General features: G+C 47.9%; 2 protein-coding genes across 2 annotated transcripts in view; one reads left to right on the top strand and one right to left on the bottom strand.

Annotated features, from left to right (window-relative positions):
- LOC121597499 (protein phosphatase 1 regulatory subunit 14B) overlaps window positions 1-6,246 on the bottom strand; it is a 32,044-nt gene extending 25,798 nt beyond the window's left edge. The window contains exon 1 of the mRNA XM_041923310.1: window positions 5,877-6,246. The gene's annotated coding sequence lies outside the window, so the exon portion shown is untranslated. The remainder of the gene's footprint in view (window positions 1-5,876) is intronic.
- Window positions 6,247-6,749: 503 nt separating this feature from the next.
- On the top strand, window positions 6,750-10,552 carry LOC121597489. The gene is made up of 5 exons (XM_041923291.1): window positions 6,750-6,987; window positions 7,075-7,331; window positions 7,412-7,569; window positions 7,988-8,870; window positions 8,941-10,552. The coding sequence occupies exons 2-5, from the start codon at window positions 7,145-7,147 to the stop codon at window positions 10,233-10,235; spliced, it is 2,523 nt and encodes an 840-aa protein (XP_041779225.1). The 5' UTR covers window positions 6,750-6,987; window positions 7,075-7,144; the 3' UTR covers window positions 10,236-10,552.
- Window positions 10,553-11,490: the final 938 nt, after the last annotated feature.

Genomic DNA, 11,490 nt, shown 5'->3' on the forward strand with positions numbered 1-11,490 from the left:
GTCGTTGGCAGGGCATTCTCCACTCCGCCAACCCTGGTGCAAGCAGGTTTGTGGCGTTTGTGTGTGTATGTTTTTCGTCCGCCTTATCCATATTTACAGCTCCGACAAGTTCTGCTCCACCACCATAGGAGATACCGACGAAAGGATGGAACCACTTTACGCGCGGTTCGCCGGTCGACTCGGAGAGACGTCTTTACCGTACAGCCACCAGCATATTGAACGGATGATGTCCGCGCCTGCTCTGCCTGCTCTCCCTGGTCGTGTCCACAGCTTCCTGAAGTAGATTATAAATTCTAATTTGCATCGTAAATTGATCGGCACCGGCGCGAACATTAGATGCAATTTGCATAGGGTGCAACGGCCCTTAAATTGATCTTATTACGGGTGAACACGCTCACCACCAACGTCACCATCACAGCCCAGTAAAAGTGGGCGAGCGAGCGAAATGACACAAGTGAAAATAACGATGCATTTTTTTTTACAAAACCATCGGCAACAGTTGCAAACATGCGTGCATTTGTTGCAGTTTAAATAAAAACATATAAAATTCCTTTCAAACAGTATTTCTCTTGCACCTTCGTAATGCGATCTTTTAAGCGATGTGTATTTGCCGCCTTCATTCGCCTCATCCGCCTACACGCTATGACCACCAATCACCTCCCCATCCCTGCAGGCTGAAAATACGCGTGCGGTAAGGCGATTAGCACGGAAATACCCGGATCCATCCAAACCGCCACATAACCGCACCGCCCCAACGACGGTCGCATCTTTTCCAAACGTCGCATACGCAAGCAAACAATCGGCTTTCGGCTTGCCCGTTTATCGCACCCCCGGCCGCGACCTTTCCTTGCGTAATACTCTCTTCGGTTGGGTGCGGTGTGCGATTGGGAGGATTCCCTCTGCGTCTGTGCCATGTGCCACCCACCCAGCGAAAGGATTTGGAAGATGGGTCCGTGGTCCGGCTTTTGCTTAACATTCCACACCTTCTTAAGCACTGCTCGCTCCGTCAGTCCGTGTCAGCACGATCAGAGCCTACTTATGGAGGCCTTGTGTCAGCGGCAGCAGCGACAGCAGCGGCGTCGGCACATAACAGACAACTCATTTCGAGGATTCAAACCGATCAAACCGACAAATCATCGGGCGCCTCCATTATCCCTATCCCGTCTCCTGTGCAGTGCTGTGCCCTTCCCTTCCACCGCGCTGAGTCGCTACTCTTTCTGTGGCACAACTGCAGCAGCATCGGAAGACTAAAACGCCATGTGTTTCTGCCATTTCTGCAACATTAAATTATTGATTTTTGTGTGTGATTGTTGGGTTCGAATCGTTCCTATCCATTGTGACACATCATGGTCACATTAGTGTCCGCTGTCAGCAACAGCAATGTGAGACATGGTGCTGTCCTTCAACAATTAACCATAATTCAAATTAGGCACATTGAAATCTACACCGGGTGGTATAAATTACGCAAGTTTAGTAATATGTTTCGTTTAAGTTGAAACTTATGGACCATGCTTCCCATACCTTTCTTCGCTTGCCCAAGGCCCAAGGCTACACTAAACATCGCTGTGACCAATTAACCACCAACACTTCCACCCCAATATGTCGATCTGATTAATAGACCACCGCGCCCCGTGTATCAATGAAAAAGACATAAAGCTGCCGTTTAAATTGTATCTCCGAAAAAAGGTGTCCGCAACAGCCACAGCCTTTCAAACGCCACGGTGCCGCGTGTTCGTGTTATGGCAAATTAAAATGTAACGCACCTTAACTAACGTGCCCACCACCGAACGCAAATGTCATGTCGAAGAAGCAGTAGCAGTTGATGGCCATCCGATTGGACGTAGGAATGGAACTCTGCCGTTCGAGAAAAACGAAAGCTCCGCGTACGTTAAGCAAAAACACACAGAACGGTAAAGCATCGGAACGGCCTCGCTGAAAATGTTTCGACGTTACCACACACAAATGCCACAAATGGATTTCAAAGTTCACCATCAGCGAACGAGCAAGCAACAGTAGACAGGCAGTATCTTTCATTCGTTTCCTCCTTTGGTGTGGCTGTTTGAAGCAACATTATTTATGCTTCGTCGAGGCAGATGGTACACCCTCCTCCCCTTTGGTTGGTTATGCTTCGAAGAATTTCCCTCCCAGCGGGGGGAGGGGGGGGGGTGTAGGTCGGGGCAGTTTTGTTTTGCTTAATTCTCAGTCGGTACACAATTTTCCGTTCCGACACCGTACCGGGTGTACCGGGTAATGCTTTGCAAGCTGCCTTCGTCGGCTAGAAAAGTTCCAGCAGGGCTTACAATCCTCCATTCTAATTACCATACGTGAGGCAAGGACTGAGGGGTATCCTCGTTCCTATTCTTAGCTAGAGAACCGGGCATTGGAGCTAGCAGAGCCGTTGCGTGCCGAAACAAAGCCTCCTTCGATAACGTCCGGTTTGTGATAGACCTTTCACCACAACACTTGCACGCTTGCCTGGTGCGACTGTTTGCCAAGAGCAGAGACTGCTACCAACACTTCCCGAGGGAAATAAAAGAAGTTACAAACAGTTTTGCATTGATATTCGACAATTCGGGGCTGTTTTACACCTTTTGTTACTGCCGGTGTGGAACGTTGCCAGCTTCAAAAACCTCCCCAGACACTTTCAATTTGTCCGAATGTTTTAATCATCAAACTTGTGCTGCAAATTGCGTTCCATTTGAATGCAACTACCGGTGCGAGTTTCACACGGACACGGACACACAGGACAAGGGAAAATATTTGATCACTGAATCATCGTTACCATCGACGATCCAGCAGCAACGTTGTCACGCCAAGACTGGAACAGGAATGCCTTTGTTCGATTGCGAATGGAGAAACTTACAGCCAAAGTGGGTAAAGATACCGAAGGGGCCGATTCTGAAGAGCATGATAAGGCGCATTTGTGCATTCATAAGGCCGAAATGGTTCTGTAAATGAGGTTTAAATAGTCTGGAACAACTAAAAAACTCGTGCTGAGATATTCAACATACAGCAAATGCTTGTCATGATGCTTATTCACTGCACAATCTGGGGAAGCCCCCCAAAGAATATGTATCTGGTTGTAGATTACGGTTATCAGCCAGAAAACTGTTGGGTCTCAGTGATGACCATAACCTAGCAACCACTGGAGCAAAATCCAAGTTATAGCTGACACTCACACTCAACTGTTTTGTTCGCAACCCTTGCTTTTACTTCCAACACAGTATCATAGATTACACTCGTTCTTGTATGCTTCCTTTCTAACTCTTTTTTCCCCGTTTATTCCAGCAATCAAGCAGAACATGCTGACTACAGCGCCCAACTGGTGCCCTCTCCTAGGGAGCGTTTGCATATTTATTTATTTTCCAACTTATCGTACACCCGCGCGCGGGGTATGTCTGCCATCGTCCACCAGACCCGACACAGACCAATCTGTTAGCTCATGCTGATTCATCGCCCCGACAAGCGCCCCAACGCGGAGAAACGGACGGACGGACCCCTTGATTGCAACTTCTGCAGTGATCGCGGGTGCACCACCACTATGCTGTAGCGTCGTGTAGCGCAACCAAGGCAAAAGAATATTTACAATCAAGTCTTCTCCCACCACCGGCCACCAGTAGCCACCGTTCTATGGTGCTGTTTTGCCTACAAATTGATACCGCGTGTTCCCCGGACGGACACTTGTGTCTGTCGTACAGCCCTCAAGTGGATAGGCGTTAGCAAATCGTGCGAATATGTGTGTCTCTTCCCTGCGCTCTTCCTGATACGTATGGAGCACATGCAGCTTGAGAACCGCTTTTTTCTAGCCCTTGAAATTGGATGCACGTCTAAAAGGGACTCCATATAGGAGGGACGGAACTCCAAGGGAGGTTGCATGTCTCATTAAAAAATACGCCATATCATTCACCAAATGGAAATGGAACGAAAATGTAAATTCAACTCGAGACCCAGCGTCGGGGCGATTTGTTTTAAGGTTCTTATTTCGTTTCTCGCTTTGTTTATGGAGGACATATTTTTTATCTGTTGCAATGCAACTTCAGTTCAGACCTCTTCAGACGAGTAGTGAGAACACTCCATTTTGAGGCAATATGTGTGAATATTTAATACAGCAAATATAATTATAATTCTCTTAACCCGGCGCTCCGTACAGCCACCTTTTCCAGGTTAATTGCAAATCTCATTGGAATATCACACATCTAGAATTGAATTTGTGCGTGCTGCGTGCTGCCGATCGATCGAAGAAGCAGGGCTCCGTTAACGAAACGAACTTGGTGCAAAATTCCAGAACATTCCTTGACGTAAATCGACAACTCCGGAACTTTTGGAAAACTCGATTAAGCTATCACCGTTCCAAAAGGGCACCCACTCTGGTAGATTGAATGGCACCGGCATCCAGCATACAGCACCTGACGCACGACGTAAACGACACGCCACGCAGGTGGGGGGTTGTGTTCGGCATCCCACGTCACAGAACCATCGTTCCACGTCGAGTGAGCAAATTCCACGACAAAACACAACATTGGTTAAATTTAAGCGTTGTTAAATTGCTAGGTTATCAAACCATATATAATCAAACAATGATTCCGATTCCGATGTTTGCCTGAAAGGGGTTTCGGTAAAAAACACCCCAAACGAATCCAATTAAACAAGCGCAGCTTTGCCAAACACCACGACGACCATCATCGTCCCCGCCGCGGTGGTGATGGTGGTGCCTTAAAATGTTCTAATTAATTAAACCAAAGCGTGTGGCCCACAATCTGCCACACTCTGCATGATGGTTTTGCGTAATGAACTGTGAAATGTTTCGCAAGATTGATCGATAAAATGGGACAAAATGGAGCAAATAAGCGAGACCCGTTCCAGCGCCTAATTGTATAAATTAGGCTTCCGGTGACATTGCCAATATGATGAGGCCGGAAGTGTCACCATGTACGGAGGCATTCGCACTGACACGATCGGTAGTAAAGTGGTCGTTATGAAGTACATGAGCTTATTGGTAGTTGTATTACTAGAAACGGTCGCATCACTAACTTGTTTAATATTATATAGGAAGGATGCTCTCTAATGGTCTGGAGTTTGGCTCCAATGAGTAATCATATTTCAAAGTGTGTTCAACAATTATTGGAACTGCTTAGATTAAATTAAAATAGCAATATCTACAATATTTGCAAACAAAGAGAGAGAGAGAGAGAGAGAGAGAGAGAGAGAGCGAAGAACTCGCATATGAATGATGACAAATTCACACTCTCCGCATACTATGTTCGACTCAATGGCTGTAAACAATTCTTCGATGCAACGAGATTTCCTCCCCGTCGCTATCGTCCTCTTGTTCTTCCTCAACCTCACCCTTGCTCTGTTGCATAAAGCTTACCCAGATACCAATCTCTTCTCCATTTTCTCTCTCCCGTTCTCTCGCTTTGTTCTCGATAGCCTTGCAGACCACTTGACGCCACGCGGATGTAAACATGACGCAAAATGTCTACAGTACCGCACACTACTGCAGCAAGCAAGTGGAGTTTCTATATTTTCTCTTTGAGCTTCTATAATAATCTATCCGATCCGAACACGTCAAAACGCCCCCTGGGAGAAGAGATGCTACTCGTTTCGTCGCAAACTGTTGCAAAGGGAAGGTGTGATTTTATCGCCATTTTGTACCTGCGCCGTTTAGCACGTGCTTCTTTTGTGCAAGACGTACAAGTGGAAAAGCTGTTTCTCCATCCACCCATTAAACAAAGCTCTTTTATACATTATTGGATAGCAGACATCGCAAGTGAACAGGTTTCTTTGTAACTTGTTCTATTACTGTTGCAGCTTTTACCAGTTCAAAGATCTATTGTGAGAATCGCTTTGTTCCCCAGAAAGTGACTAAATCTTACCTCTTTAACTGCAACTTTTTTTTTCGTCTTATCTGCTTAAAGTGGTTATGATTTTCCGCTTTTTGTTTATCTTTTAAACACCTGCACTTTCGTCAAATGGCTCCTTTCATACGCACGCTCACACAAAACACACTTCTTTATCAGCAGTACCAGCTGCAGAGATTCTTCACAGTGCTGTTGGTTTTTTTTTATCACACTATTACCAAATCCTTGCACCAGAACACTGCCTCACACTGCCAGGAAAGTGATGCACAGAGAGAGTATAGCAAAGGAAGAAAGAGCTGCACTGTCCCCAAACAAGCACTAACGCGTAGCTCTTACCGACGCGGCGACCGACTGGAAACTGAATCGAACGAATCAAACAAATGGAGGCGTGTGTGACCACCGAAGCTGCTCCGTTCTCTCTACAACGTGCCGCTCAAGAATCATCTAGCAATCACAGATCGTGCAACTGTCGCTCGCGGCAACACCCGGATGACAGCCGCCTAGCAATGGAGAGAAGAACACTACCCCAGGCTCTCCGCATGCTGTTTACTACAATACTCTCCCCTCTATCTCTCTCGCTCTGTATACTATTACCTTTTGTTTTGTCTGCCGTCCTGAATCGTCGGCGCGCATTTTTTCCCCTCTTCAACGGACGAGTTGTTGTTACGTCAAAAATGGCGCATGCGTGTCCTGCCAGCGTGCGAAAGCTTTGCCAAGTTACGAACATGGAGCTTTTCCACGAAAATGGGAAATGTGTTTTCCAACCTACTACTTGACGAATGTTTTGTATTTTCCAACCAGTCACCACGTGAAGGGTGACGGGGACTGGTATGGGGATGGGGGAGGCCTGATTGTGTGCGTAAAGCCCCCCCCCCCAACGATAGCTATTGATTTTTCCTCCAAAGCACAGTGCAGGACTGTCACTTGCAGATAATACTCCTGGGGTGGAAAGCCTTTCCTTCTGCGTTGCTCTAATTCGTCATTTCCATTCTGATTGGTGTTCTGTTTCGATTCGCAACGGTATCCTGCAGTGAAATTCAGTGAAAGAGCGTGTTACTACTGTTACAGTGGTTTGAAAACGATCGCCACATTCGTTCCTTATGCTAGAGGTCCTCCACAACACCAGGTATAAACATTGTATAATAGTAGCAGGAAGGGGAAAAAGAATACCATACGTAAAGCGATGGTCATAAGATTCGCTGTCTCTCTTCAGGAAAGGAGTCGCGAACAACGCACGGCGGCGTATATTATCTCACTAATATACATATAGCAAAGGAACTACGATGGAGCTGTTAACCCGGAGGCAATTTAACTTAATTACTAGCGCCGGAAATAGTGCCACCCTGTCCGCAGCAACCCCTTTACTACTGCTCTTACTGCTAGCCACCGTTGTTCCGTACCATGGCACGATTGCACTACCCGAGGGAACGTTCCCGGTTGCGAAGCGTATGAATATCGAAACATGTTTAGGTAAGTGAGCGTGGGGATCTCCTCCCAAAGCCAAACTTCATGGCCTGCTAACTGCTAACATCCATCCATCTTGCCAGCAGTTCGGTTCGATGTGCATCTCAACACCATCATACGCACGGAAGAGTCACGATCGATGGGTGCCCGCTTCCTGGACGATGCGGATCTTAATTCGCGCGAACAGTGCCTGCGACTCTGCTGCGAAACAGAAAACTGCGATGTGTTCGTGTTCGAGGAGAAGGTAAGTCGTGTGCCAAAGGGCAGGCTTTCAGGTCACGACGAGGGGAATTCCCTGCGAATGGGGCGTACATCGTAAAACGTCGGTAAACATCCGTTATCCGTGGCACAATGGGTAGTAACATGAGTCTCCAAAAAAAGGCGGGGAAGTACCTTGACCAGTGATTGTTCGGTTGAGAGGTGAGAAAACGACGTTCCAGGTTAAAGCGCCCCAACTTTAGGGCGACGATTCTAAACAAGTTTTATTATGTGTAAATATGAAACATCCTCTTTCTTTCGCCTCTCAAACGTATTATGCTGAAGCTCGGGTTTTGTCCAAAAAACCATCGCCCCAACTCGTTACCGTTACGCTTCTAAATGTACCTTTGTTCTAAAATCCCTTCCCATGCATTTCTGTTCGGTTCACACCTGCCGGCTCGCAGAGTCCAGGAACGTGTTTCCTCTTCCAGTGTGGTCCACCGGAGAACTTTCGCTGTAAGTTTACGCGCCACTCGAACTACACCAGCGCGGTTCTGTCCATCCCACCGCCCCCTATGGAGCAACCACCGCCACCACCACCGCTGGCGGCGCAGATACAATCGTTAGCTGGTCAGCCGGCCACCACCAGCAGTAACGGTGCGACCAAGCCGCTCTCCCAGCACGAGCTAGAGCTGGTCAGCTTGAAGGACGGTGGTGGCACCAACGGCAAACAGATTGGATCAAATCTAGCGTCCGCTTCCTCGACAACGCCCCTGCCACCGTTGGGTGTTCGACTCGGCGAATTACCAACCACCCCTAGCGCCAGCACACCGAAACAGACGGCGGTGGCGACGCAACAGTGTGGCCATTTCGAGTTTCCGTGTCACTCGGGCGAATGCATTGCCGTGTACAACGTGTGCGATGGCATCCCACAGTGCGAGGACGGCAGTGACGAAGGTGCCGAATGTCCGCAAAAGAACGATCGCGCACCGCTCGTTTCGTCGCCGGGCGTGCTGCAGCAGGGCAGAGAGCAGGGCGCCGGCCTAGGAAATGCCAACGGTGGTGGTTCGGTCAATCAGCCCATCATGATGATTCCCTCGGTGCGTGGTGGTGCAGGCGGGAACAATCCGCTAGGGATGCCCTCACAGGGAATGATCGGGCAGGGAATGTATCAACCGTTGGATTTTCAGCAACCGCCGAATCGCTTCAGCTTGTCGTTGGAGCAGCAACAACAGCAGCAACAACAACAACAGCTTACCAAATCGATTATGCACCGCAACCGGGAAGATCCGATGACAGCGCCCAAACCCTGGCCCCGTCCAGCTATCAACGAACCCAACTACGTTGGTATGTCCTTTACACCTTTTGGCTTTCTTTGTGATCGATTGACCATATTTCCAATCTCTGCACCTTTTAGATACCTCTGATAGTCACATCTTCAATCACAAGGGTGGTCTGCAGCTTTCGCCGATTAACGGCCTGGGCCCAGCATCGCAGCAATATCAGGAATCATTACCAGAGCCCAACTACATGCCATCGTCCTCCGTTATACGGGGTGGCGGTGGTGGCAAATCGTATCTGACCCTGCCAGGGAGCAACGGCTATCCGCAGCAACCGTTGCAACAATTTCCACCGGAACAGCCCCAACAACTCCCGCCATCATCTTACAAATCCATCCTTCCTTCGCAGTGGATGGGAAGCAACAGCGTGCGATCCAATTGGCCAATGCAACCGGGAGATGGTTTGCCTAGCGGCGGTGGAAGCGATGGAGCTCTTGTTCCTCAAGAACAGTACATACAGCCACCAGTCCAACAGCACCGTCCTGTGATGCAAGAGCTGCAGTCAACTTCCAATGGGGCGGACGCAGCGTCCTCGATTACAATGCAACAACAGTCGGTGATCAATCAACCCGCCGCTCATCCTTCCGGTGCACAGTGGGGACTGGGATCGCAGACAGCAGGGAGTGGAGCAACTCCCACACCGAACGCTGTTGTTCCTGGTGCACCTGCTGCACCTGGAGCTGCTGGAGAGGAATCGAACAATCGCGCCGGGTCTGATACTCCAGCGGCAAACAACAATCCTGCGACAGGGCACGAATCGTTGCCTTCGTCTGGTGCCACCGCTCCAGACAGCGCTAAACATAAACCCCCGGTAAGCAATCCTTCTGGCGGTGGGGCAGAATATGAGGAAGATGCTTACGAAGACACTTACCCGGAGTCGACGAATGCGGCCGGCGGTGAAGAGCAATCGCAGCCGCCCACCCAAACGGAGCCACCGAAGAAAAAGCTTCGAAAGCATCACAAACACGGCAAGCAGGGTGGTGGTGCTGCCTCGGACTCGGAGCTGGACACTGCAAATGAACAGCAGACGGAACAACAGCAGAAAAAGAAGAAGAAAACTAAAACCATCAAAAAAGATAAGGCAGCGGATCATGCGGCGGGCAGCGGGCATCACGCTGGCACCGATCCGATCGTGCACGAGCATCTGAAGGCGCTGCACAAGGATCTGGAGATCGAGTTTGCGGACCACGACGGGTATGCGGACCGTCCCGGTGGTGCCATGCTCTCACTTACCCTCGGCGTGCTGCTAACGGCGGCCATGGGCATTCTGCTCAGCTGCCGGATGCGTGTCGCCCGTCGAAGAATTCGCCGTCCGGGGAAATCGTCCTACGCGCACGATGCCGACTTTCTCGTGAACGGCATGTATCTGTAGTGGTGTCGCGTGTGTAGCTGCTGAACACAGGGACGCTTTGGGGGCAGGAGGGTCAGTTTACGATTTGGCTGGGCCATACACTAAATGAACCCACGTTTGTTGTTCCGTTGTTTCATCCCTTTTCCGTTGCCGTTTGCTGGATGATGTTGTGGTTTCTTGCTTTCTTTCCAGCCAAGAACGATTCTTGAAAAGTGCGGTTTAAAATCAAGTATTACGTTTATTCCCTAGAGCTGTAATTAGTGAAAAAATATTACCATTAACACAGGAATGAAACATATACAGTGTGTGTGAAATAAAATAAACCCACAACAAAACAATCGAATGTGTGTTTGTGTGTTGTTGCCGATATTCAATTCTTTCGTATGGGTATAAAACATTGTAATAAACAATTTCACTAAACGTTAGTTTTAATATCTTCATATCATCTTGTTTTCTTCTTCGAATGAAGAACATTTTACTTTTAGTTTAACATTTGACCTTTTCTCTTGCCCGATTGCTATCTCTTCTCGATATAAATTTGAACGTTAATAAAAACAATGGTTCCTTGGTTCCCCGCTAACCGAAGACGAAACATGATAAACCGCTTTCTGTGCTGTAAGAAGTGAATGTTCCCAATGCTGCTTAGGCTAAGCACTTACATAGATGTGTTTCCTTCCGTCTCGACGTCTTTCTGGCTCAATAATAAATAGTTCAGAGGATTTGCAGTTTTAACCATCTGTAGTAGCACAATGTCTGTCTTTTACAAGTTAACTTAATTCAGTATGCAATATATCGTGGTAATCGATCCTACGCACTACAGACACGTATATTTTACCGTGCAAATATGCCTTCAATTGTGCCACATTCCTTCTTCTAGTACTGCCCCCCTCCCTCCTCGTTTTAGAATTACAGAATTTATAGTTTTAGCACTGCTGGATAGCTTTTGCTAACATACATAATTCAATGTGTGTCCTGAGCGTCTGTGGCGGTATTCATTCGTATGCTCGATAGGACACAATGTGATGTGCAATACCGCATCCGTTTTTCGTTTTTATCCTTACCACTCCCCTACACTAAAATCAGCCTATTATTCCTTTACTCGTGTTATCCACTGTCTTTTCGTTAGAAACATTGCTAGTTTGGTAGTTTGTTCGTAATCTAACATGAAATTGATATTACATCCCGTAAGCTCATATGCTAACAATAGTTCACCTGGTTTGTAGTGTTTAGTCTTAAGCGATCGTGATCGTGTTCTGAGTAGAAAATGAAAATCGGT

Source organism: Anopheles merus, chromosome 3R (assembly GCF_017562075.2).
Source record: "Anopheles merus strain MAF chromosome 3R, AmerM5.1, whole genome shotgun sequence".
Classification (NCBI taxonomy): Eukaryota; Metazoa; Arthropoda; class Insecta; order Diptera; family Culicidae; genus Anopheles; species Anopheles merus.